The sequence below is a fragment of the Medicago sativa genome, chromosome 3 (assembly GCF_051527215.1).
Source record: "Medicago sativa cultivar Bolivia chromosome 3, Bolivia_mono, whole genome shotgun sequence".
Taxonomy (NCBI): Eukaryota; Viridiplantae; Streptophyta; class Magnoliopsida; order Fabales; family Fabaceae; genus Medicago; species Medicago sativa.
Genome location: NC_140751.1, coordinates 4,599,577 through 4,626,380, shown reverse-complemented (window position 1 = coordinate 4,626,380; position 26,804 = coordinate 4,599,577). Strand labels below are relative to the sequence as shown.

Sequence of the window (26,804 nt, the reverse complement as noted above, 5' to 3'; positions counted from 1 at the left end):
GGAAAAGGCGAAGAGCAATCAAATGACATTTTCTGGTCTAAGTAATTTGGAAATAAGTTGCGTGGAACTCAATTAGATTCGATAAAAATTGATTCATCTTGTTATTGGGTTATCTTACACTGAGATTAGTTTAAAGATGATGAGATTGAAGGAAATAGGGCTTAGCAGCATTAGACTGAACTCAACAGAATTTGATCTCCCTATCCTTGTCGGCTCTGATTACCAATTTTACTCCTGCCAATACAGAATTATCAAAAATGTAAAATACAAAACATGAGGCCAATGACTAGTATTCTACCATGAAATGGAATATAAAAAATGACGACAAACCTGCAACAAAGCATAAGATAATAGAATTCCGAATATTTACAAGGTCAACTGAATAAGTTATGACTTATGATAGCTCAGTCTCAAGGCTCAATTTATTTATTTTTTTCCCAATTTTTTTCTTGAGATGCCGCCCGGTCAACAGAATAAATAAATAGACTTATATCAATCTATTTATGCATAATGGAAACTGCAGTTACACTATAATTCTTCAAATCACGTTTTTTTTTCTGGATAAATATAGCTGAGGCATGACAAATATGGACACAAAGTGATTATAAAGAAACCTCTAAAACTTCAGTTAAGAGAAAATAAATACAATGTAAAGCGGACACAAAGTGTATTGTTAAGAGAAAATACAATGTAAAGTCCTCTGTTATGATATCAGTTAAAAAACCCAAGTCAACAAGTTGGTACTGTTCTAGACACAACATTTATTTTCATTTTACATATACAATAAACCTATTTTACAATACACACAAGGGCAGTGAGGAGAGGTGCACGTCAACGAACGAGTTTGAGACTATAAAGCCGAATGTGTGTACGGAAGAAGTGTGTGGAATGTGTGTGAGGTAAACCTCCTCCCTCTGAAATCAGAGTCTGAATCAGGAATCTTCTTTCCCCTGCTCATTCTTATGCCTAGAACCTTATTTCCTTCTTCCCCTACACTCTCTACGTTGTAGTTGGTTTCTTTTCCTCCTAATTAATACATTGGGAGTTGATCATTCATCATTGCTGATGGTTCAATAAAACAACAACGCAATTCAGCTGTCATGTTAGTGTCATTACACCTTCCCACTATAGCACGGGCTAGGGAACATGACCAAAACATAAAAACATTTTTATCTTAAACTCACCTTTAACTAAAATCAATTATATGAAATCATTTCAATCAAAATCGATTGTTGCACCTATATAAACAAACACAATCACATAACAGCAACCACAACTTTTCACTGATAATAGTTTTTTTCTTATTCTTTCAAAAGCATATCTAGAGAAGCTCCTGAAAATAAATAGAGATTTTAACAATGAATTTTTAATTACTTGTACTTACTGCTTATCAACTAAAATTCACCTTAGATCCAACAAATCATTAAGTCCCACTCTATTTGGTGGGATCATATGAATTTGATCTAGGGTCTGTTTGGATTGCCTTATTTGAGCTTATCAATTGCATAAGTTTTGTGTGACTGTTTGGGAAAACTTATGAAAACAGCTAATAACATTTTCCATAAGCTTTTTTCAACTTATTTTCATAAGTTCTCCAATATAGCATATTATTTTCATAAGTTCTCCAATATAGCTTATAAAAACATAAAAACAATATATAACATATGTAAAAATAATATAATGTTATTTTATCTTTTGCTAGAAAAATAGCTTGTCGGGTTTGGCTTGGTTGTTGTTGTTGTTGCTGGAAAAATAACTTATGCAAGCTTATACATATGCGCTTATCATGAACAAACAAAACTAAGGGTTTTACCAGCTAACATTTGTCATAGAATAATCATTTTTCCTAAATTATCAGAAACGTACAAGCACCAATTCAACTTCAAATACACAACATCTTCTATGGCATAGTTCAATCTTAAAATAATCTTCAAAAATCACACAAATAAATATACCCAGAACAAAAAATTACATTTTTATGAAAAGAAAAACTCAAATCAGCTCAAACTAAATCATATCCAACGCAATGAACTTATGTCTAAAGCGGAGCTAAAAAATTCACACAAATCAATAAACCCTAACAATGAGTTCAATAAAAAAAAAAATCAAAATCAAAACACAATGAGCTAAAATCAGTGTTAAAGAAAACTTACAAGTTTGAAGAGTGAAGAAGTTCGGAAACGAAGAAGGGTTCGTCGTTTTACTTCACTGTGTTTGTTTCGTTCTGAAATTTATGAATGAGGGTTCACTATTACCTATTTTACCTTAGATTTATGCGATAAAACAATTGGGGTTTTTTCAAATATATTAGCATTATACAAAAATTTGATTTAGTCAAAACTAAGTAAAAGTTAACTTACAAAGATGATCATTTTAGAGAGCTACAAATGCTAGATGATCATTTATTTATCTTTTGAATAGGGCTAGATGATCATTTATTATATAACTAAAGAAATCAAATAAATGACAATAATTATAAACTATGCACTTGAGCCAATTTTTGTTTTTGAATGAACAAAGTTATCATTAATAAGTGAATAGTCACGGTACAACAAGTTGTGTCAAGACTTCCAACTACAATATTCCGTAGATATTATGTCGACGAATTATTTAACCACATATTGAGTCAATACCAAATCCATAAAATATGAAAGTTCATTGTACATCTAATCACCAAGCATTTCAAAATAAATTGTTATGAAGTTTCAATAGCAAACATACACTACAGTTCCGTATCGAAATGGTAAATTAGGACAACAAAACAAAATTAAAGAAAAAAATATTTATCCAAGGGAGAAAACAATATCACAACTTCATGTTGTCCATAGTTAACTCCAACTGAGAAATCTCCGCCTCCTCCTTCAAAAGCTTCACTTCATCTTGCTGTTTGAGCTGTTTGATCGGCCAAGATGGTCCCTATAACAAGCCAAATAAATATTAGGATGAATAATCAAATTACAAGAGATAGTTCGTACGAATCCACAATGCAAAAGTTAAGCATATGATATGCAATTGAAATTTAGAGTGATTTTGATGGGAGGTATAAACACAACACAAGAAAACTTAGCATGCTTCAAAACCAAATTAAAATAAATTTTAGGGCAAATAAATTCGGTACCTTGAATTTAATATTATTTAATGCAGATGTCATTATTTCGTCTCCAACAATCAACCTCAGCTGCCGAATGAAATCGTCACGGGAAATCTTCTTAGACTACACAAGTACGACATGATACATTAGAGATATTTTATCATCTAAGACATATGCATTAATTGGACCTACTTTACATACCACAAATTGTTCATAATGTCGAATGATTTCAAACATAATATTTGGAGGAGTCATTTTTCTGAGGGCTGCTACAAGCACGCGTAAAGATATCCACGGGGATCTCGGTGTTCTTTGAGTGTTAGCAGGAATACTAGTTGCTGTCAAAGCTCCAGTCAGATGTGCAACATGTCGGGTAGTGCGCTTCTGCTTCAGAATGACTGCAGCTCCATCTGATATCTTTGTGGGTCTTGCGTCCATTTCTATCTTCTTGATAACTATAAATATACACACGCTCAAATATAAAAGTTCAATTGCAACAGGTAAATATAACTATAGAATATGAGCAATAGTAATGGTTGGCAGTGCTTGGATGTTTAAAACCATTTGAGAATATTGAACTGGTATAAAGCATCATGTGATCATCATGATAACATAATGTTGACATAATAATGAAGATAAATACTAGGTTAATAAGAGCATTCGTTGTAGAGGAAAACAAATATATAGAAACAAGCATAGGTAAAACATTGCAATAGTACAACCAAAAAATAATTGAATACTCTCTCCTTCCCAAATTATAAGTTTCCACTTGAATTTCACGATAATTAATATATATAATTAATGTTGTATGGAGAACAGAAAAAATGAGTCACTTTACAAAAATATTCTTCATTACAAAATTGTATCACTCTCAACTAGAGAAATTGTATCACCAAACCACAGCATTTTACCCAATTTTTTTATTTAAAAAAAAAAAGACTTCCAAATGCAAAATCAAAGTATAAAAATGATGAAAAACAAAAACAAAATTGACATACCAAGAATAAAACAAACTTAGTCAACCAATCAATTACAAACTCAATCAAACACAAGCAAGTAAATACAAAATAAATTACAATATTCAAACTTATAAGTTAAAAATTTTAAATAAAAAAGAGTAAGAAACAAAGAAAAGACTATGAAATTATACCTGAGTGCAATAACACACAACAAAAGAAAGACCAAACAATTAAGTAATATGTGTTAACTTTGAAATTGTGTATCTAATTGAAGGTGTAAGGGGTTCTATTTATACTAAATTCTAACCCAAAAACAAAAACAATAAACTAACCCGTTAAATGAATTGAGTATGTCGCCGACACACCTAAAGAGATAAACATTAACAACAAATTTGTTTGCTTAGTAAGCACCAGCTAAGTATTCATTGTATTTGTTATCTTTCTCAACAATCCACAAATCCACTTGATCCTTTTGGAATGCACTTCAATTTTATGATTAATTTGATTTTCAAATATTTGTTAAATCATAAATATTTTCTACTAATGTGAAATCCAAGTATGGATGTTTGGTAAAATTTCCAAATTTGTTACTTAAATATAATAATATCTGTTATGGTAATATTTTTTTAAATAATATTAAAATAAAGGTGACATTGACAATCATTGTTTGGACGATTTTATTATACTACCTTGCGTTTTTTTTTTTGTTACATAATAGTGTAAATTAGTTTTTTATTAACATCCATTAAAATATAACGTCATCTTCAAAAAAAAATTAACAAATAGCTAATTCTTAATTTTTTAAAAATTTACTACCATAACAATTTATCATTATTTTAAAGTAACAACAATTTGAAAATTCTAATAAATAACTATAAATGAATTTATCATTAAAATAAAAATAATTTATGAATTGACAAAACATTCAAATATCAAATTAAAAATAGAACTAAGTGTATTCTAAAAGGATAAAAGAGATATGAACATTGGGGAAGAAGAAAACTAATACAAACAATGTTTCTTATAAACATAATGTCCTATCTTTATAGTTATGAAGGTGGTAATAGGCCAAACAATGGTTGTTAGGCACCTAACATTGTGTATGTTTGGTATCTAGCAAGTTTGCCAAAACTAGGTAAACCACAATAATTTGGGGAAAAAATGTCATGATTTTGACACACTCGTCACACTCGTTATCATATCAAACATGTTGTTGCACCTCCCAAGCACATCAATGATAGTTAGTACTTTTCCCAACATGATATATTTGATGCATCGTGGAGGAAAATCATATTGTATGTGACAACTGAACATAACTCAATGTTTATTTGGATGAATCATGATAAGTTTATGGTATGCTATCTCCATCTTTTGGATATGACACAAAAGGGAAAGCTCCTTTCGAGCAGGAGAGGCTCCAGAAAAGATGAGAATTTGAAATCAAAGATTTCTTGAGAATTACCTATTGTACAAGTGGATTTGCTTTTCTTGTTTTTCCTTCATTGTTAGTTGTTTGATTCTCTATCAAATATTAACTTTGATTGGGGAGACTTGCAATTGAGAGAACTTGTTGATCGGCGATAAGGTTCTGCTCAACTTCTGTTTCCTTTTTTTTTTCCTGTTGCACATTGTTCTCTCACTCAGTCTTGTCACAATTCCCTTGTCACAATTCCCTTGACCTGGTTCTTCCATTTGCGTTCGCACAGTCGCGTTAGTGTCCTTCGGCATTACAAAGACTGAGACACGCAATACTCATTCCTAGAACCGGGTCTGGTGAAGCGTAGGCAGGCCTTTGATGGTATACACGTGCCCTTGGTCGTGTGTGTCTGACACTGTATCTACAACAATTGTGCAAGCGCAGGCACCACCACCAAAATCATTTGCAGCGGCATTAGCAGGACAAAATTCAAATGATGATAGGTCGTTCCCAATGCCTTGCATCAAAGGCGATGCATTGAGTATCCGAATTGGCCAAGATGAATACCATCGGGATGTGGAGGAGTGCAAGAATGCGTTACGGGCGAGATTGACATTGAACAAAGGGGACAAACCGTATTCTGCATACGACTTGAGTTTCAAATTAGGCAAGATTTGGAAAACAAAGGCTATCTGGAAAATGGTACCACTCGGCAGAGGCTACTATGACTTCCATTTTGATTTGGATGATGATTTACGCAAAATATGGGCAGCAGGCACCATCAATCTTAAGCCGGGTTTGTTACGACTGTCTCAGTGGACCAAGGACTTCAACTATCACTATCAGAAGAAGACACATGTATCAATATGGATTCGCTTGGTTGAGCTACCACAAGAGTATTGGCGGGAGAGAACTTTGAAGGAAATCGCGAGTGTTGTTGTCACTCCTATTGACCTTGATGGTCCCACATGTAACCGTACCTTTGGTCATCATGCCCGCATTTTAGTGGACATTGATTTATCAAAAAGGGCATATGACAAAATTCTTGTCGAGCGGGATGGTTTTGCTTTCAAAGTGGAAGTTCAATATGAGAGGAGACCGCTATTTTGCCATCATTGCTATTCTATTGGACACAATGTCACCACTTGTAGGTGGCTACACCCGCAGGCACCAAAGGAAAAGAATGATCGTGGGAAACAACCTATTGTGGCCGAAGTTGTCCCCCTCTCTAAACAATCACGACAACATGGTGATGTGGGGGCCTCAACATCTGCTAATGGAGCTAATTGGACATGCGTCCCGACTCCTATTACCTCCACAATTACTACTACCCAGAGGGTCACAACGCCTTCTCATTCGACAACACAGGCTACTATTCCTATTGTTTCTTCTGCAACGGCTGCTACTAGTCAAATTGTGTCGGTTCCTATTGTTACATCAGTAATGGCTATTTCACAGATGGACGTGTCCATGCCGTCTTTGTCGTCAAACTCTTTCAGCTTTCCATTACACAAAGTGTTTGACAAAATTTCTCCTGAGGAGCTGCCACGTGTTACGCCAGTGTTAGAGGTTGTTTCCCCTATTGTGCACGATGACGTGCATTCTGAGAGAGCGGAGTGGTTGCATCAGACATCGCGGGAGGATTTGGAGAACCCCACGGTGGACGATGTTACTGTTACGCTTTCTAATGATGTGGAACACAATCATTCGATCCCGCGGGAGCTGGTGGAGAGCCCCAAGGGTTCCCATGAGCGTGTATTACATTCATCCTCTGTTAAGCATATTGAGGTGCATAAGGTGTCTGTAGAATCGACACAGGTTCAGATGGATACGGTTGTTGAGCACGTTGACGTGCATTCCGATTCAAGCAGTTCTTTGGTTTCACCTGTGGTTATTGAGCACCCCCTTACTGAAAATTTTAGCATGCCCACGGAAATTCAAGAGGAGCAAGTGGTTTCCAGTTTACAACAACAAGAAGTTCATCCCAACAAAAATATTCAGCACAGTTTAGACTTATGGGAAAGAGTTCGTGAATTTGACAAAAGATCAGCTGATGAAGATTTCACGCTGGTCCTAACTAGGAAGCAGAAATAGAAACTTAAATTACAACTAGTCTTGCCGAAGCAGCCTCCTAAAACTCGTGCTCGGGGTGATCCTCATTCAACTGATCAATGAATTTTCTCTATTGGAATGTTAGAGGTATTGGTGATTCTAATACTCAGGTTGCTTTAAAGAATTTATATCTGTCTCATAATCCTTTGCGTACTCTTCTAGAGGATTTGAAGGTTGATTTCTTTAGGGATAATTGTGGCTTTCCTAACTACAGATTTCCATAATCTGTTTTTTGGTTGTTTTTTATTTCTGCTTTATTTTTCCTTTCTACTTTCTTTTGTGGGTTTTGGCCTAGTCCCCCCTCCTTTGCAATTATTTTCCCCCCCTTTTTTAATAAAATTTCAAGAGTTTGGCGGCATAGGATGGAGGCTTCTCGGGGTGCCAACCTAGTTGGGATGTCGATGATGCCACTTAATGCCTGTCCTCTCTCCTTGCTTATCAAAAAAAAAAAAAAAATCTCCATCTTTTGGTGCACATCTAATTATTAGCATGCTAAATATTAATCAATTCTAGTAGTTCACCATTTCAAACTATTTTGAAATCTTTTCAGTTGTTGAAATTTTTTGAAAAATATCAAAGCCAAGAGTACTAAAAAATATTTATTAATAAAAACACTTATCATATTACACACATACGGAATTTCTAGTACTTTCTTAAGTATTGTTATTTCACTATTTCATTGCTTACATACTATATCTTATTATTAATAAGTGTTTTGTTGATATCAGAACATATAAATATTTTTGAGAGTTACAAATATAAAGTTTCAGGAAATTAATGTATACATGATATTATTTGAAAGATTATTAAAGTTGTTATTCTTTTGAAATTACTAATGTTAGTAATTATTTTGTTAGATTAGTTTTTATCTTTCGTCCGAGTTTGAACCCATACCTAAAACATTTTAACCCTTAGCTCAAACCAATATAATTTGATTCACAAATTATTCACGAAGAAAAACATAAATTGCAACATTTTAATTTACCAAAAGCAAAAATTATTTTGAAAGTCATCATAGTGAGATCAATTTATTGATAACTTACACAACTATACATATTCATTAAGATTGTACGATTTCACATTTACGATCATTAGGGTTCATAACAATATACACGCAAGAGATTTTTAAAAAAAATTAGGGTAGTATGTATATATATTAAATTTAGACAATATATTTGATTTTATTGTTCTTGAAAATTAATGATCGGAATTTAAGTTTCACAAAATTCTCTTCTTCACTACAATTTTCAAGAAGAAAAATCCACTTACATCTTTCAAGATTAACCTGTAATGCAACCAAATCTCAGACCCCAAAGGTTGATTGTTCTCCTCTTGGAATATTTCTTTGCTTTCACATTCTATCACCCAACAAAGAGCTCGAGTTCATAAACCAATAGAAAAAGAACATGTAATCAATGATTTGAAATGATGACTTAAAATATTGATGAAGAAATGATCACATACCTAATTTATTACCGTCATCGTGCTCCTAGAGTTTTGATGTTAAGAAATTGCAAACGACGTAATTGTGTGATTCATTGAGATCTTCGACCCCAAAGGTTGATTTTCCTCCACTTGGAATACTTCTTTACTTTCACATTCTAGAACTCGACAAAATAATTAATTTCATAAGCCAATAGAAAAACATGAAATCAAATATTTAAAAAATTAACTTGAAATATAGATGAAGACATGACCTCACGCCTAATTTATTACCATCACCACGTTTCTAAGGCTTTGGTGTTAAGAAATTGACAATCGTGTAATTGTGTCATATAATGAGATCCCGGACCCTAAAGGTTGATTTTCCTTCTCCTGGAATATTTCTTTATTTTTATACTTTATAACTCGACAACAAGATCAAGTTCATAAACCAATGGAATAAACATGCAATCAATGATTTTTTTTTTGAGAGAGTGCAGTCAATGATTTAAAACATTGATTTAAAATATAAATTAAGAAATGATCTCCTGCCTAATTTATTGATGTCGCCGTGCTCCTAGGGTTTGGCTTAAGAAATTGTGAATGATGTAATTTAAATTAGTATATAGTTGATAAATATCAAATAACTCTAATAGTTCATTTTACATTTTAAGGACATGAAGGATTGTGATGTTAAGAATGTATATAAGAAATAAAGAATGAAAATAAAGTGAAATGATTTAGCAACGATTCATCCCTTAGCTACTGTTGGATTATATGATTATTTATTTTGTAGAAAAAACTTTTGGTCCCTACTGACCTCCCTAATGCTTTATACATCCATATTTAAAATCAATTTTTTTAATTTATATATATATATATATATATATATATATATATATATATATATATGTAACACCCATACTAAACGTATCTAGAAAGTTTAGCATGTGCATTAATCTGATACTGGATACATTAAAAATTTACAACTTATTACATGATAATTATACATCTTATACACCCACAGTGTTCGTACATTGAATCTATAACATAACTTATCCAGAATCTAGTTTGTGCTTCCTTGTATTCATGTCATCCTGCTGCAATTCGAACGAACACCTACCGAAACACCTATCCAACTTGTAGCTTGCCATCCCAACCTGTTTATCTGAAACAAAAAGGATTGGGATGAGACATAATGTCTCAGTGAGTTCCACCTAATCCTAAGCTATAGGCAACCTCAAGGGAAACCTACGGTTGCCACGTGTCTACTTTACAACCTGACGGTTGATTATACGTGTGTGGGGACTTGCATGCTTAGACGGTTGTGCATACTAGGACCGTCTTAACTTCATCTTACTTGTTATAGGCTTACTATAATCTTATGTGTCATGGCGGTCAAGGGAACCTAGGACCACTATGCCAAGATACGGTGAACGCATCGAGGTCTTCATGTAACATGTTCATGACACAATCCTAAGCCAGACGATTAGGGAAACCTAAGAACGTCATCAGCATCATATTCTTTACTTGTCCTAGTCATGACTGGTACTTAACATAAACATACATGAGTACATCCGTGATCATAAACATATCATACATAATCGCGTCTAAGTTCATTATTCATTATGTTAGCGTTGAACAATCATTCTTATCTTGGTTCATTTTACGGAGAGCCCCGGGTGGAGTAACCCCGAGAACAATTCCATACATGACGGATGTACGTACATCGGACTCCCTCGGTGTCGTGCGGGTCCCTTGCGGCTTAAACCGTTCCCCTTAGGTCGAGAACCTCTTGTATCCCCCTGACGTGGATATCAAGAGACACGAACACCGCCATGCGGTTATAATCTTAGTCTTATCATCGCGAAAGATTAAACCTAATCATACATGCGAGTTACCTCGGAACCTTGATCGATCCGATTATTGGTAAACTCATACTTGTTCATTCTTGTACATAACAAATCATAATGGAGAGACTAACTAATCGATCCATGGCTTAACACATTTGCTATATCATTCTAGGTCATATGCGAAGAGAATTACTTCGCGTCTTATCCTACATATAATTCTTGCTTAACTTTCTAGTTCTCGACAACTAGTCGAGGCTCTAGCATATCCCTTACTTGAAATATAACTTGCTACCCGATCATGAATTGAATATTTCTCTCATATGTCATGCTATCCAATACGAATAAATACTTGATTTGATTTGGATAAAACCTTTAGAAACCCATGCCTTGGATGTCTTGTTTTTGAGGGGTTTACTTGTGTAAAAGACTGTATGCAAGAAAACCGAACCATCAGACAACACTTGAGGTGAGACGAGCGAACCATGCACTAGGCACAATTCACTCGCCTCGCGAGTGAGCTTACTCGCAATGGCGAGCTTGCAACTCGCAATGGCGAGCCAGGGGCGAGCAACACCCCCCTCCCGGACCTTGTGCTTGCCTCGCGAGCATACCTACTCGCAGTGGCGAGTTGACGCTGGCAGCACCTGCACAAAACATGTTTCAGACCCAAAATCCTCAAAACAAAGCATCCAAAGGCATATCATGACTCTACAAATCATTTAGAACCTGCAACATAGTCTTAAAACAAGTATTTACATGTATTGTGAGCATGACATAAAATGGGGTAACTATTTCATATATAAAACCCTAAATGTTTATGTTGTTCTCACAAGCTTAAACACATAATTCAATGGTAGAGAACTAACTAGGAACTCACCTAACATAAGCTGAACTTGATTCCTAAGCTTCCATGCATCATCTTCTCTTCACAACAAACAAACCCTAACTCTTGATCCACTTTCTTTGCTAGCTCATACCATACCAAGCTTGTTGTTATTCTTGAAACCCAAAGCACCATGATTCATGCTTGTTCTTCAATCTTGAAAGACTTGATAATAGGTAGAGGAAGGGATAAGTTTAGTCCCAAGAGAAGGGATGGAGAGACTCAAACAAAAGCCAAGTTTCCAAACACCATAATACCTTGAGGTGACCTTGTACAACATATTTATTGATTTGAAAGAAGTTTTGAGAAAGATTGAGGAAAAGAAGAAGAAGGAGATGGCGTGGGATCTAGAGAGAAGGAGGAGAAAATTCTCAAAGAAAACCTAGAGAGAGAAAGAGCAATTGATAATGAAGAAATTTGGGTGAAAATCACTTAAATACCCCTCTTGCGTGAAATTACTTAAATACCCTTCGTCTTACACGTGTTTGCACGTCTCTGGCACTTAACCTGTGACTGCCTGACATTCATATTAAACATTTCCATCATACTTATTTTCCATAAACATTAATCCTCTGACACGGTCGACTGGTAATATTCCGATACTGACATGCGGGATATTACAATATATATATGGGTTAAATATATTTTTGGTTCATATAAATATTAAAAAATTTGTTTTTAATCCCTAAAAAATAAAATCACAGTTCATAAAAATTGATAGTAAAATTGACGAATTTTTTTACATGGAAATGAAATTTTATTTTATAGGGACTAAAAACGATATTTTGAATATTTATATATGGACGAAAAAGATATTTAACCCTACATTAATTAATAATAATAATCCTACGACTCCTTTATTTCAAATATGAAAATAAATCAAATTAAAATCAATGATATATAGAAAACTATGTTAACCTTTTCTATATCATTTTAAATTTCTTGTCTTCTGTTTTGGCAAAACTAAACATCGACCATGTTAGTCAAAATTCTTTTATGCAACGGTTCTAGTAGCTGTTTTGTGGCTGTCTGAAAGAATAACCAATAATCAAAACTTACATGGTACTTTGCAAACCAATGTCAGACTAAAAATCACTTAATATGCACAACAAAGTCACCGAATTGTCTGCATTAATGAAGTGGAAGCAAAAGGTTCAACCGTAAACAAATGGTTAACTCATTCGAATAAGTGTTTGCCTTTGATTTAAAAAAAAAAAAAGGAATTACATTACACGTACTTACCACTCCACTGGTTTGGTTCAATATGCCTCTAAATTATCTTTCAGCTACAACTAATCCATACATTTTATTCTGCACTTGAAGATCATGATATCTCGCAAAGTTATTCGAACTTTTATAAAGAACCGTGTGCATTACAAGATTTGATTAGTTCACTTCATAATGTATTGTGAAAAATTTGAAACACATATTATGAAATTAGACATTTCAGCAAAGATACTAAAGTATTCACATAGTTTCTAATTAAATCCTAATTCTGAACTTAGAAAGTCAAATCACAAATCATCATACAAACAAACAAATAATTGAAAATAACTACAATTTCTCAAGTTTAAGGTTCAATTGATCATTAACACTCATCCATTAAGTAATCAGGAATCAGTACAAGCCCAAAATAAAAAACATAAAAAGTGATATGCTCAAGTGACATTGCACCGCATTTAAATCCTAGATTTAAGACCAAGGTGATATCAAACTCTGAGCACATATTTCTCGAGCATAAACACACCTGTATTTATAATTACTAGACTTAAAAGTGGCATCCCTTCGATCATAAGCAATCAACTTATTTTCACAATCTCGATACTCAAAATATTCAAGCAACACTTGACCATCCTCAAACATATATAATGCATTGGTCAAGGTGCAAGACTTTTAAGAAACGATGAACAATTTAGTCGAAGACTCTTTGTTTCCATATTCCTTCATAACCCAAACATCATGACCAGAAATCATGCACAAGCATTCCCTCAACACACCTAAGAGACAAGACCCTGCATAATTCAATGAATATTGCCTAATTTTCCACCTTAGGCCTAACTTCTATTCCTTCAAGAAAGAAATTTCCCTTCTTATTGCCACTCTCCAATTTCTCGACAACACTCATTTGGACTTTTTCTCCTTCAAGTCTTGAATTGAACTCTCCCATCTCAATCTCCAACCACCCATCGCTTCTCATACTAGGGCGCTGCAATCCTATTACACTCGGGTATGGCCTCCATCTAGGACCGGGACATTTGCAAACAGTACGACGTTTGTAGGAGTGATTCCTCGAGCACGTTCTTTCTTTGTTGCGTGACGCGTTTGGATCCAAACAGACGGATTTAGTGCTACAATGGCCACCTTCTACATCAATTGATAGGTCCATAGGTTCATTCTCAAATCCATAGTCATCAATCATCTTGAACACAAGATAAGCCGCATACCGAGTATTTCGGGACAAGGAAAAAGTGTTGATCACTCCACGAATTTTAAGCGAGAACACAATGCAAAGCTTAGCGACTTCAGGAAACCTGTAAATAATTGCAAAGACAAGAATACAAGAATTTTGAAAAAAGATGAAAGTGATTCATACCATCACATATGGAGTATAATACAAGTGTAGATACGATAATAATGTAGGCTCATCAACTAAAGTTTGGAAGTTGTAAACGAAGCATATTGAGAAACTTCTCAATTAATAAGTTATATTGTTTATTATCTATTAAAAGAGAATTATCAGAGAGGGGACCCATCACTAATATTGAGCTTCAGATTCATGTGTAAGTTAACTTTGGGTTTGAATAGTCTAGCGAGAAGTATTTACTTATAATTTTTTTTGGAAGAGAGTTAGAAGCATGACAATGGAAAATATTTTAACAAAAATACAATATATGTATCATTAATACTCCACACTATGCAAATAAATATTCATTAGACTATCATAATTGTCCATATAACATTAATATTCATTGGACTATCATAATACTCCACACTATATATTATATACTAGAATTCTATTAGAAGACTCGGCATGGACAGGAGCCCCTCCCAAAATATTAGTAGCTCTGCCCATGTTATCACTCAAACCATATGTAGCCTTCTCATTTTGAGAGAAGCTATATATGGATTTTGAGACATTAATCTATGGCATGATTTAAAAGTTGCAGAAAATTTCCTTGCCAACAGACATATATGTGAAAAAGAATAATTCAAGCCCATAAAAAATTGATTCACAAATTTAGTAGGGTTAAATAAGTAAATAGTCCCCTTAAATATACCAACATTTGATTTTAGTCCCCCTAAAATATTTCTTAGGTTTTGTTCCCTTCAGAAAATTTCATCTATGAAATTAGTCACTGCTCTACATTGAGAACAGGGACTAATTTCATGGATGAAATTTTTTGGAGGAACCAAAAACCTAAAAGAATATTTTTGGAGCACTAAAATCAAATATTGATATATTTAGAGGGACCAGTTACATATCTAACCCAATTTAGTATTCATAAAGGTTTAGAACTGTTGATTATGTTTTTTTTTTTTTTTTGACAAGAACTGTTGATTATGTTAATGAAGCCATATTGGGTTTTAAGTGATGGGAAATAATAGTATCATTAACACAAGGAAAAAAAAAAAAAAAAAACTAACCTGGAATCATTCATATGAATCCACTCTTTATCAATGTCATAATCACCGCTATCATCACTATCATCACTGCCACCATCACCGCAATGAATGGTGAGAGATCTAGCAGCAAGCATGTAACATATTTTTCCACTTTTCCTATCCAATTTAAAGCTCTGAATTTCATATATTCAAGGCTTATTAGCATTTCGAAAACATCTTAAATCAATAAGCCTTAACAATTGATTAAAAATTAATTTTTTCTAAAATAAACCCTAATATTTAAGAAATTCACGGTTATGAAAAAGAATACCTTTCGACCATGATCGATGATGATTGGGCTATCAGAGAGAGCGAGATAGAGGGCCTTTTTGGTGGGAGTGTTGGCAAGGGAAGGAGAATGTGAGATGATAGAGTTAATGAGACGGGATTCGAAAGGGAGAAAGTGGTTCCAAACAGCGTCGGAATCAGCAGCAGAAAGGAAAGTCTTAGAAACAAGGGAGAGTCTGCAAACATCAACAGGAGTCGTACGAGACAGAATGGCTGAGATGCATCCTTCCGGAAATTCATCAAAAGCTGCCTCCACTCTTCTGCTTTTTGCCGTTATTATCCTTCTTTCCATTTTTTGATTTTTTTAGGGTTAAATAGTGGTGAAGTGATCTATATATATAATAACAATATATATACAAGGATTAGGGATTTTGGTTATTTTTTTCATTTTCCAATTTTGCCCCTTACCTCCACAAATATACACATACGAAAGAAAGATAACTTACCAAGTTACCATCAATTTTTTTTTTTTTTTTTTGAAATAACCAAGTTACCATCAGTTAAGTAACCAAAAGGCAGCAGTTTCGAAATGGAAAAGAAATCACATAGAAGAGAGGAAATATAAGTTCACATTCACTTACATCTTATTGTTAACTAAAAACAAGAAGCCCTCAATATTGGCATGGTAAGTTTTCTATTCAACCTAGCTATATTGCATCAGATTAATGGCAGAATGGTGAAGTGTCTTTTTAACTCTCCATTTCTCAATATAGTTTATATTCTATTAATTTTCATACTATAGGAGACTACATTCATCAATGGAATATGTTTGAGAAACTGTTGTAAGTGTAAAGTTGTTTTCCTTAAGCTTTTGTCGGGATTTTGCTAATATGGACACGGTAGGTGGCCCTTGAAATTGGGGTTTAACTCATTCTTACAAATCTGACTTATAAGGTGAGACGTGCCTCCTCTTAATAAACTCTTATCAAGAGTCTCATCCCATTCCTTTTACTTTATTTCAAATAAGCAGGTTGCTCATGATGAGGATAAGAAGAAGGAAGTTGGACGGATTATGTTAGACATTGTACTTTATCAAATGTACGAGATGTGTATCGACTGTATTTTGTTCAGATAAACTTTTATGCCATAAATTTTAATTTTTCCGGTACTAATTATAATGCCTGACTCAATATTCTAGAGAAATTTAGTATCGGCGTTACATTAGATTATTGTCATTTTTTGCGAGGAAATACATTTCCAGTATAAAAATTAAACTCCTAAATAAATTACCCATTCTTGATGATATTCTTTACACCTTAAAATAATCTAAGTCGTTAGCAGAAAATGGCAGCCGATCATTTGAAGGTTAGCTGACGCTCAGATAGCCGAATGAATGATCATTTGAGCAAGGGAGATCCGACTACGAGTGAGTCAAAAGAGTCTCATGAAGGTCGTGGGAGGGTTAGAACCAGTCAAAACCACATGGGTCTGATAATTTTAACCTCAAGTGTTTCCTTGTTTTTAGTTAGAAGTAACTGATAATAGCTATAATCTAGGAAGCATGATTAGAGAAAGGATGTTGCCTGGACCTACTACCAGAAAAAGGTCCAAAAATGGTGAGAACATGACCAAACTTGGGGCACCACATATGCCAACAACGACCAGAAAACATGCAGTACCCGCGAGTTTAGAAGGCCACCTATGAATGGGAGCTTTCAAGTTATCTGAGACTCAACTCAAAGTTTTGTGCATTTAGTGGAGGCCCTGAGTATGTTTACGGCATGCGATTGCACACGGCTCCATATATTTTATGGCACAAAAAATCAAATTTTAAAGTTAAAAAATTAATATGCCAAAGATAGCTCACATGAGAATCTAGGTGAGTTACAAAAATACTACTATCTTTCGTTTCTATCTTTTTTATCATTAAAATTATCAATTTCAACTATAACATAATCCTGCACTGGTTTTATTTCCAGCAGAAAAGAAAAAACCTCTTCTTTATATATGGAGGAGATATGAAGTTTAATTTGTAGCCGAGAATTAAAAAAACTTTCATCAACTTATCAAAGAGAAAGGTACACATTGAAGTGATAGTAGTAGTACTATTTTTTCCTATATTGGATTATTAGAAATCATATGAATCTTCTGTTGTTGATGTCAAACTTGGATCATCAGTATCACTGCCTCATCGTTGTTTCACTGCCTCATAATTCAGACTTGAGAGGGAGTAATAAACTTGAACATTATTTCTCCACTGGCCTGGTTCAATATGCCTTTCAATATATGTTACCATTGATCCTTGTTAGCAAATAATCAAATTTAAAAAGGAAAAAGCAGCAAAGACAATATATAAATTGTTTGTTTCTGTGAAACTCAGTTTCAAAAGAAGCTATAATATGCATGGTAGATTGGTAGTAATCCTATTTGATATAAATTCATAGTTTAATAGAGTATTATACAGATGTTTAATTATGTTACACTAAAGTTTCATGTTATAATTAGATTCAATTTGTATACACTCTGTCAGCCTCGTGAGTCCATAACTTCATACATTTTATTCGGTTAGCCAATATAGGAAACAGATGTTGTATTGTACCCCTTAACCGCTGGTTGCAGTCAGTTTGCTCATAAAACCAAAAAATTTAAGTCCATTTGCATTTCAAATTAGCTTTGGCGCAACATGCAGTCTGCAACACATTTTAGGAAGAATGTGATTTTATTCATACTTTTTATATACTCATTGTGACCACCGTGATATAAACTTCGTAAACAACTGCAAGGACGATTTAATTTTATTTCATACTTCATACAATATTGTGAAAGATTTTAAGCGTGTATTATGCAAATTGTATTCTTACTTCAACAAAGATACTAATGTCGTGCAACAAGTAATAAAGATACTACAATAGGATCACATGAGAATCTTTGAGAGTCACAAAAATACTACTATCTTTCGTTTCTACTTTTTTAATCACTAAAATTATAGATGCTAGGAAAATTGTTACCTATTTCCCATGCATACTTAGTGCAAGTATACACTATCGCAACAAGTAATAAAAGTAAGTAAAATATTGATCCCACGGGGATTTTCGTGGATATAAGTTAAGTATTTTCAAATGCTAAGTTTAATTATTTAAAATAAATAATTACAACAAACAAAGGTGAGTTTTAATAAATTGCACAAGTAAAACAAAGCAAGTAAAAGTAATTAGAGATTCAATTGAAAAGTGTGGTTTAGAACCAGGGTCAGTTATGATAAAACATTACTGTGATTTAGAGTTGTAGCTGGATATAGTCATATGTGTCACTCAGAGCTATAGCCGGTTCAAAGCATCTTTAGTCTCTGAGATTTGTTTAGCGCTATATATTTAATTGACGAGTCTTGCCCTTCTTAACTCTTACGTGCGGCTTAATTCAGATCCTCGATATCATACGTCAAGGATACATCAAAGAATGTAATACTAAGCTCTAACATGGTATGGCTCTGGTGATTCGGCGGTATGGCATCAAAAGGTGATGGACAGTGGTGATGTGAGAGATTGAGCGGCTGTGTTTCTTTTTTACAATGTCACCAAAGCGCTACCCAGAGAAAATACAATGTAATGTCCTCTGTTATGATATCAGTTAAAAAACCCAAATCACCAAGTTGGTATTGTTCTAGACACAACATTTATTTCCATTTTACATATACAATAGAACTATTTTACAATACACACAAGGGCAGCGAGGAGAGGTGCACGTCAACGAACGAGTTTGAGACTATAAAGCCGAATGTGTATACGGAAGAAGTTCGTGGGATGTGTGTGAGGTAAACCTCCTCCCTCTGAATCTGGAATCTTCTTTCCCCTGCTCATTCTTCTACCTAAAATCTTATCTCCTTCTTCCTAATTAATACATTGGGAGTTGATCATTCATCATTGCTGATGGTTCAATTAAACAATAACGCAAGTCTGCTGTCATTTTAGTGTCATTACACCCTCCCGCTATAGTAGGGGCAAGGGAACATGACCAAAAGATAAAAACATTTTTATCTTAAACTCACCATTAAATAAAATCAATTATACGAAATCATTTCAATCAAAATCAATTTTTGCCCCTATATAACCAAACACAATCACATAATAGCAACCACAACTTTTCACTGATAATAGTTTTTTTCTTATTCTTTCAAAAGCATCTCAAGAGAAGCTCCTGAAAATAAATAGAGATTTAAACAACGCATTTTCAATTACTTGTACTTACTGCTTATCAACTAAAGTTCACCTTAGATCCAACAAATCATCAAGTCCCAGTCTATTTGGTGGGATCCTATGAATTTGATCTAGGGTCTGTTTGGATTGCCTTATTTGAGCTTAGCTATTGCATAAGTTTTGTGTGACTGTTTGGGAAAACTTATGAAAACAGCTAATGACATTTTCCATAAGCTTTTTTCAACTTATTTTCATAAGTTCTCCAATATAGCTTATAAAAACAATGTATAACATATATAAAAATAATATAATGTTATTTTATCTTTTGCTCGAAAAATAGCTTGTCGGGTTTGGCTTGGTTGTTGTTGTTGTTGTTGCTAGAACAATAACTTATGCAAGCTTATACATAAGCGCTTATCATGATAAGCGCTTGTGTTATAAGCTGCAGATAAGCTGTTTATCCAAACAGACAGCTTGAAACAAACAAAAATAAGGGTTTTACCAGCTAACATTTGTCCTAGAATGATTATTTTTCCTGAATTATCAGAAACGTACAAGCACCAATTCAACTTCAAATACACAACATTTTCTCTAGCATAGTTCAATCTTAAAATAATCTTCAAAAATCACACAAATAAATATACCCCACAACAAAAAATTACATTTTTATGAAAAGAAAAACTCAAATCAGCTCAAACTAAATCATATCCAACGCAATGAACTTAAGTCTAAGATCATTTTTCAATAATATAGTTCAATTTAAAACGGAGCTAAAAAATTCACCGTAGCAATAAACCCTAACAATGAGTTCAATAAAATAAAATTCAAAATCAAAACAGCACAATGAGCTAAAATCAGTGTTAAAGAAAACTTACAAGTTTGAAGAGTGAAGAAGTTCGGAACGAAGAAGGGTTCGTCGTTTTACTTCACTGTGTTTGTTTTGTTCTGAAATTTATGAATGAGGGTACACTGTTACCTATTTTACCTTAGATTTATGCGATAAAACAATTGGAATTTTTTCAAATATATTAACATTATACAAAAATTTGATTTAGTCAAAACGAAGTAAAAGTTAACTTACAAAGATGATCATTTTAGAAAGCTACAAATGCTAGATGATCATTTATTTATTTTTTGAAAAGGGCTAGATGATCATTTGTTATATAACTATAGAAATCAAAACAATGACAATAATTACAAACTATGCTCTTGAGGCAATTTTTGTTTTTGAATGAACAAAGTTATCATTAATAAGTGAATAGTCATAGTACAACAAGTTCTGTCAAGACTTCCAACTACAATATTCCGTAGATATTATGTCGACGAATTATTTAACCACCTATTGAGTCAATACCAAATCCATAAAATATGAAAGTTCATTGTACATCTAATCACCAAGCATTTCAAAATAAATTGTTATGAAGTTTCAATAGCAAACATACACTACAGTTCCGTATCGAAATGGTAAATTAGGACAACAAAACAAAATTAAAGAAAAATATATTTATCCAAAGGAGAAAACAATATCACAACTTCATGTTGTCCATAGTTAACTCCAACTGAGAAATCTCCGCCTCCTCCTTCAAAAGCTTCACTTCATCTTGCTGTTTGAGCTGTTTGATCGGCCAAGATGGTCCCTATAACAAGCCACATAAACATTAGGATGAATAATCAAATTACAAGAGATAGTTCATATGAATCCACAATGCAAAAGTTAAGCATATGATATGCAATTGCAATTTAGAGTGATTTTGATGGGAGGTATAATCACAGCACAAGAAAACTTAGCATACTTTAAAACCAAATTAAAATAAATTTTAGGGTAAACAAATTCGGTACCTTGAATTTAATATTATTTAATGCAGATGTAATTATATCGTCTCCAACAATCAACCTCAGCTGCCTAACGAAATCATCACGGGAAATCTTCTTTGACTACACAAGTACGACATGATACATTAGAGATATTTTATCATTTAAGACATATGCGTTAATTGTACCTACTTTACATACCACAAATTGTTCATAATGACGAATTATTTCAAACATAATATTTGGAGGAGTCATTTTTCTGAGGGCTGCTAAAAGCACGCGTAAAGATATCCAAGGGGATCTCGGTGTTCTTTGAGTGTTAGCAAGAACACTAGTTGTTGTCAAAGCTCCAGTCAAATGTGCAACATGTCGGGTAGTGCGCTTCTGCTTCAGAATGACTGCAGCTCCATCTGATATCTTTGTGGGTCTTGCGTCCATTTCTATCTTCTAGATAACTATAAATATACACACACTCAAATATAAAAGCTCAATTGCAACAGTTAAATATAACTATAGACCATGAGCAAGAATAATGGTTGGCAGTGCTTGGATGTTTAAAACATTTGAGAATATTGAACTGGTATAAAGCATCATGTGATCATCATGATAACATGACATAATAATGAAGATAAAGACTAGGTTAATAAGAGCAATCGTTGTAGAGGAAAACAAATATATAGAAACAAGCATAGGTAAAACATTGCAATAGTACAACCAAAAAATAATTGAATACTCTCTCCTTCCCAAATTATAAGTTTCCACTGGAATTTCACAATAATTAATGTTGTAGGGAGAACAGAGAAAATGAGTCACTTTACAAAAGCACCAAACCACAACATTTTACCCAATTTTTTTTATTTAAAAAAAAAAGACTTCCAAATGCAAAATCAAAGTATAAAAATGATGAAAAACAAAAACAAAATTGACATACCAAGAATAAAACAAACTTAGTCAACCCATCAATTACAAACTTAATAAAACACAAGCAAGTAAATACAAAATAAATTACAATATTCAAATTTATAAGTAAATTTTTTTTTAAAAAAAGAGTAAGAAACAAAGAAAAGACTATGAAATTATACCTGAGTGCAATAACACACAACAAAAGAAAGACCAAACAATTAAGTAATATGTGTTAACTTTGAAACTGTGTATCTAATTGAAGGTGTAAGGGGATCTATTTATACTAAATTCTAACCCAAAAACAAAAACAATAAACTAATCCGTTAAATGAATTCAGTATGTCGCCGACACACCTAAGATAAACATTAACAACAGATTTGTTTGCTTAGTAAGCACCAGCTAAGTATTCATTGTATTTGTAATCTTTCTCAACAATCCACAAATCCACTTGATCCTTTTGGAATACACTTCAATTTTATCCTTAAATTGATTTTCAAATATTTGTTAAATCATAAATATTTTCTACTAATGTGAAATCCAAGTATGGATGTTTGGTAAAATTTCCAAATTTGTTATTTAAATATAATATATTATCTGTTATGGAAATATTTTTTAAAATAATATTAAAATAAAGGTGACATTGACAATCATTGTTTGGACGGTTTTATTATACTACCTTTTGCGTTTTTTTTCTGTTACATAATAGTGTAAATTAGTTTTTTATTAACATCCATTAAAATATAACATCATCTCCAATATTGTTTAAAAAATAGCTATTCTTAACTTTTTAAAAATTTACAACCATAACAATTTATCATTATTTTAAATTAACAAGAATTTGAAAATTCTAAAAAATAACTATACATGAATTTATCATTAAAATAAAAATAATTTATGAATTGACAAAACATTCAAATATCAAATTAAAAATAGAACAAAGTGTATTCTAAAAGGATAAAAGAGATATGAATATTGGGGAAGAAGAAAACTAATACAAACAATGTTTCTTATAAACATAATGTCCTAACTTCATAGTTATGATGGTCGTAATAGGCCAAACAATGGTTGTTAGGCACCTAACATTGTGTATGTTTGGTATCTAGCAAGTTTTCCAAAATTAGGTAAACCACAATGATTTTGGAAAAAAAATGTCATGATTTTGACACATTCGTCACACTCGTTATTATATCAAACATGTTGGTGCACCTCCCAAGCCCATCCATGATAGTTAGTACTTTTTCCGACATGATATATTTGATGCATCGTAGAGGAAAATCATATTGTATGTGACAACTGAACATAACCCGATGTTTATTTTGATGAATCATGATAAGTTTATGGCATGCTATCTCCATCTTTTGGTGCACATCTAATTATTAGCATGCTATATATTAATCAATTCAAGTAGTTCACCATTTCAAACTATTTTGAAATATTTTCAGTTGTTGAAATTTTTTGAAAAATATCAAACCAAGAGTACTAAAAAATACTTATTAATAAATACACTTATCATATACACACATAGTACTTTCTTAAGTATTGTTATTTCACTACTTCATTGCTTACATACTATATCTTATTATTAATAAGTGTTTTGTTGATATCATAACATATAAATATCTTTGAGATTTACAAGTTTTAGGAAATTTATGTATACATGATATTATTTCAAATATTATTAAAATTGTTATTCTTTTGAAATTACTAATGTTAGTAATTATTTTGTTAGATTAGTTTCTCTCTTTCGTTCGAGTTTGAACCTATACCTCAAACTTTTTAACCCTTAGCTAAAACCAATATAACTTGATCCACAAATTATTCACGAAGAAAAACATAAATTGCAACATTTTAATTTACCAGAAGCAAAAATTATTTTGAAAGTCATCATAGTGAGATCAATTTATTGACAACTTACAAAACAATACATATTAATTAAGATTGTACGATTTTGCATTTACTATCATTAGGGTTCATAACAATATACATGCAAGAGATTTTTAAAAAAAATTAGGGTAGTATGTATATATATTAAATTTAGACAATATATTTGATTTTATTGTTCTTGAAAATTAACCATCGGAATTTTAGTTTCAAAAAATTCTCTTCTTCACTACAATTTTCAAGAAGAAAAATCCACTTACATCTTTCAAGATTAACCTGTAATGCAACCAAATCTAAGACCCAAAAGGTTGATTGTTCTCCTCTTGGAATATTTCTTTGCTTTCACATTCTGTCACCCAACAAAGAGCTCGTGTTCATAAACCAATAGAAAAAGAACATGTAATCAATGATTTGAAATGATTACTTAAAATATTGATGAAGAAATAATCACATACCTAATTTATTACCGTCGTCGTGCTCCTAGAGTTTTGATGTTAAGAAATTGAAAATGGCGTAATTGTGTGATTCATTGAGATCTTCGACCCCAAAGGTTGATTTTCCTCCTCTTGGAATACTTCTTTACTTTCACATTCTAGAACTCGACAAAATAGTTACTTTCATAAGCCAATAGAAAAACATGAAATCAAATATTTAAAAAATTAACTTGAATTATAGATGAAGAAAGGACCTCACGCCTAATTTATTACCATCACCACGTTTCTAAGGCTTTGGTAAATTGACAATCATGTAATTGCGTCATACAATGAGATCCCGGACCCTAAAGGTTGATTTTCCTTCTCCTGGAATATTTCTTTATTTTTATACTCTATAACTCGACAACAAGATCAAGTTCATAAACCAATGGAATAAACATGCAATCAATGATTTAAAACACTGATTTAAAATATAAATTAAGAAATGATCTCCTACCTAATTTATTGATGTCGTCTTGCTCCTCGGGGTTGGCTTAAGAAATTGTAAATGATGTAATTTAAATTAGTATATAGTTGATAAATATCAAATAACTCTAATAGTTCATTTTAAATTTTAAGGACATGAAGGATTGTGATGTTAAGAATGTATATAAGAAATAAAGAATGAAAATAAAGTGAAATGATTTAGGAATGATTCACCCCTTTAGCTACTGTTGGATTATATAATTATTTATTTTGGCGGTGTCGGACACGACACGTGTCCGACACCGAGACACGCCTAATCCAAGGAGTGTCCGTGCTTCATAGGTGTTTGACCTAACTTGTCCATTTACTCTTTATTTTTGTCAAATAATAAGTGTTTGATTTAGAGCTACGTAACAAAAGAAAATATTATTCTACATTCCAATAATTATACTTATATCCCTACAAATAATTGAGACCCCCGTAAATTGGGGGCTCGGCTCCGTAGAGCTCCTTGCACATGCCAAGGAACGGCTCTGACCATCACCGCAATGAATGGTGAGAGATCTAGCAGCAAGCATGTAGCATATTTTTCCACTTTTCCTATCCAATTTAAAGCTCTGAATTTCATATATTCAAGGCTTATTAGCATTCCGGAAACATCTTAAATCAATAAGCCTTAATAAAAGAGAAACTAGGGATTACAAAAATCAATAGTTTTTTGCACAACAATTGATTAAAAATTAATTTTTACTAAAATAAACTCAAATATTTGAGAAATTGACGGTTATAAAAAAGAATACCTTTCGACCATGATCGATGATGATTGGGCTATCAGAGAGAGCGAGATAGAGGGCCTTTTTGGTGGGAGCGTTGGCAAGGGAAGGAGAATGTGGGATGATAGTGTCAATGAAATGGGAATCCAAAGGGAGAAAGTGGTTCCAAACGGAGTCGGAATCTGCAGCAGAAAGGAAAGTCTTAGAAACATCAACAGGAGTCGTACAAGACAGAATGGCTGAGATGCATCCTTCCGGAAATTCATCAAAATCTGCCTCCATTCTTCTGCTTTTTGCCGTTATTATCCTTCTTGCCATTCTTTTGATTTCTTTACCTACGAGAGGTGAAAATAGTTATAGTTTTAGGGTTAAATACTAGTGAAGTGATCTATATATCCTTTATCCTTTATTATAAAAGCTAGACTTGCTTGGCTATTTGCCCTAATTCACCCTTCTTTGCCCTAATCCCTAGCATTTTTCCCTCCTAAACATGTACTAATGACTAATCTAATCTCATCCGTTCAACCTCTATTTTCACACTTGATCACACCCGTTGATTCAAAGTCTACAAATTTTCTCTCATATTACTTAGTTAATGCAATCGAAGGCGTATTTAATGCAAATAAAGTTGGTCAACAATCCCCTAACTAATTGCTGATCAAAAGGTGTTCTTCGTACTGACATTACAATGTTTCACACATACCTTTTTTTAAAT

The 26,804-nt window shown here is 32.9% G+C and overlaps 4 protein-coding genes, 1 long non-coding RNA gene and 1 pseudogene across 5 annotated transcripts; 1 reads left to right on the top strand and 5 right to left on the bottom strand.

Moving 5' to 3' along the window:
* Positions 1 to 2,403: 2,403 nt before the first annotated feature.
* Positions 2,404 to 3,657, bottom strand: LOC146935081 (inactive poly [ADP-ribose] polymerase RCD1-like). Its single transcript, XM_085750268.1, has 3 exons — positions 3,293 to 3,657; positions 3,119 to 3,214; positions 2,404 to 2,916 (listed from the first exon to the last, which is right to left on the bottom strand). The coding sequence occupies exons 1-3, from the start codon at positions 3,527 to 3,529 to the stop codon at positions 2,806 to 2,808; spliced, it is 444 nt and encodes a 147-aa protein (XP_085606394.1). The 5' UTR covers positions 3,530 to 3,657; the 3' UTR covers positions 2,404 to 2,805.
* A 1,468-nt stretch (positions 3,658 to 5,125) lies between these two features.
* LOC146935080 (uncharacterized) lies at positions 5,126 to 8,011 on the top strand (annotated as a pseudogene).
* A 5,267-nt stretch (positions 8,012 to 13,278) lies between these two features.
* LOC146935079 (putative F-box protein PP2-B12) lies at positions 13,279 to 16,291 on the bottom strand. Its single transcript, XM_085750266.1, has 3 exons — positions 15,672 to 16,291; positions 15,383 to 15,534; positions 13,279 to 14,268 (listed from the first exon to the last, which is right to left on the bottom strand). The coding sequence occupies exons 1-3, from the start codon at positions 15,978 to 15,980 to the stop codon at positions 13,773 to 13,775; spliced, it is 957 nt and encodes a 318-aa protein (XP_085606392.1). The 5' UTR covers positions 15,981 to 16,291; the 3' UTR covers positions 13,279 to 13,772.
* Positions 16,292 to 17,496: 1,205 nt separating this feature from the next.
* Positions 17,497 to 20,979, bottom strand: LOC146935078 (uncharacterized). Its single transcript, XR_015030117.1, has 2 exons — positions 20,697 to 20,979; positions 17,497 to 17,904 (listed from the first exon to the last, which is right to left on the bottom strand). It is a non-coding gene; the product is annotated as an uncharacterized LOC146935078 (long non-coding RNA).
* A 68-nt stretch (positions 20,980 to 21,047) lies between these two features.
* Positions 21,048 to 22,169, bottom strand: LOC146935077 (inactive poly [ADP-ribose] polymerase RCD1-like). The gene is made up of 3 exons (XM_085750267.1): positions 21,835 to 22,169; positions 21,661 to 21,756; positions 21,048 to 21,458 (listed from the first exon to the last, which is right to left on the bottom strand). Exons 1-3 carry the CDS (start codon positions 22,069 to 22,071, stop codon positions 21,348 to 21,350), a joined length of 444 nt encoding a protein of 147 aa, XP_085606393.1. The 5' UTR covers positions 22,072 to 22,169; the 3' UTR covers positions 21,048 to 21,347.
* A 3,578-nt stretch (positions 22,170 to 25,747) lies between these two features.
* Positions 25,748 to 26,407, bottom strand: LOC146935076 (F-box protein PP2-B3-like). The gene is made up of 2 exons (XM_085757786.1): positions 26,117 to 26,407; positions 25,748 to 25,933 (listed from the first exon to the last, which is right to left on the bottom strand). The coding sequence occupies exons 1-2, from the start codon at positions 26,405 to 26,407 to the stop codon at positions 25,748 to 25,750; spliced, it is 477 nt and encodes a 158-aa protein (XP_085613912.1).
* Between the last annotated feature and the right edge of the window lie 397 nt (positions 26,408 to 26,804).

What these genes read in the sequence shown, in the direction of transcription:
- LOC146935081 (XM_085750268.1), bottom strand. Translation starts at nt 3,529, where the DNA reads ATGGACGCAAGACCCACAAAGATATCAGATGGAGCTGCAGTCATTCTG. An exon ending in GACATTATGAACAATTTGTG is followed by an intron (nt 3,215 to 3,292) that starts GTATGTAAAGTA and finishes GTACTTGTGTAG; the next exon opens with TCTAAGAAGATTTCCCGTGA. An exon ending in TAAATAATATTAAATTCAAG is followed by an intron (nt 2,917 to 3,118) that starts GTACCGAATTTA and finishes GGCTTGTTATAG; the next exon opens with GGACCATCTTGGCCGATCAA.
- LOC146935079 (XM_085750266.1), bottom strand. Translation starts at nt 15,980, where the DNA reads ATGGAAAGAAGGATAATAACGGCAAAAAGCAGAAGAGTGGAGGCAGCT. An exon ending in TCATCGATCATGGTCGAAAG is followed by an intron (nt 15,535 to 15,671) that starts GTATTCTTTTTC and finishes TATGAAATTCAG; the next exon opens with AGCTTTAAATTGGATAGGAA. An exon ending in ATTCATATGAATGATTCCAG is followed by an intron (nt 14,269 to 15,382) that starts GTTAGTTTTTTT and finishes AATTATTTACAG; the next exon opens with GTTTCCTGAAGTCGCTAAGC.
- LOC146935077 (XM_085750267.1), bottom strand. Translation starts at nt 22,071, where the DNA reads ATGGACGCAAGACCCACAAAGATATCAGATGGAGCTGCAGTCATTCTG. An exon ending in GTCATTATGAACAATTTGTG is followed by an intron (nt 21,757 to 21,834) that starts GTATGTAAAGTA and finishes GTACTTGTGTAG; the next exon opens with TCAAAGAAGATTTCCCGTGA. An exon ending in TAAATAATATTAAATTCAAG is followed by an intron (nt 21,459 to 21,660) that starts GTACCGAATTTG and finishes GGCTTGTTATAG; the next exon opens with GGACCATCTTGGCCGATCAA.
- LOC146935076 (XM_085757786.1), bottom strand. Translation starts at nt 26,407, where the DNA reads ATGGCAAGAAGGATAATAACGGCAAAAAGCAGAAGAATGGAGGCAGAT. An exon ending in TCATCGATCATGGTCGAAAG is followed by an intron (nt 25,934 to 26,116) that starts GTATTCTTTTTT and finishes TATGAAATTCAG; the next exon opens with AGCTTTAAATTGGATAGGAA.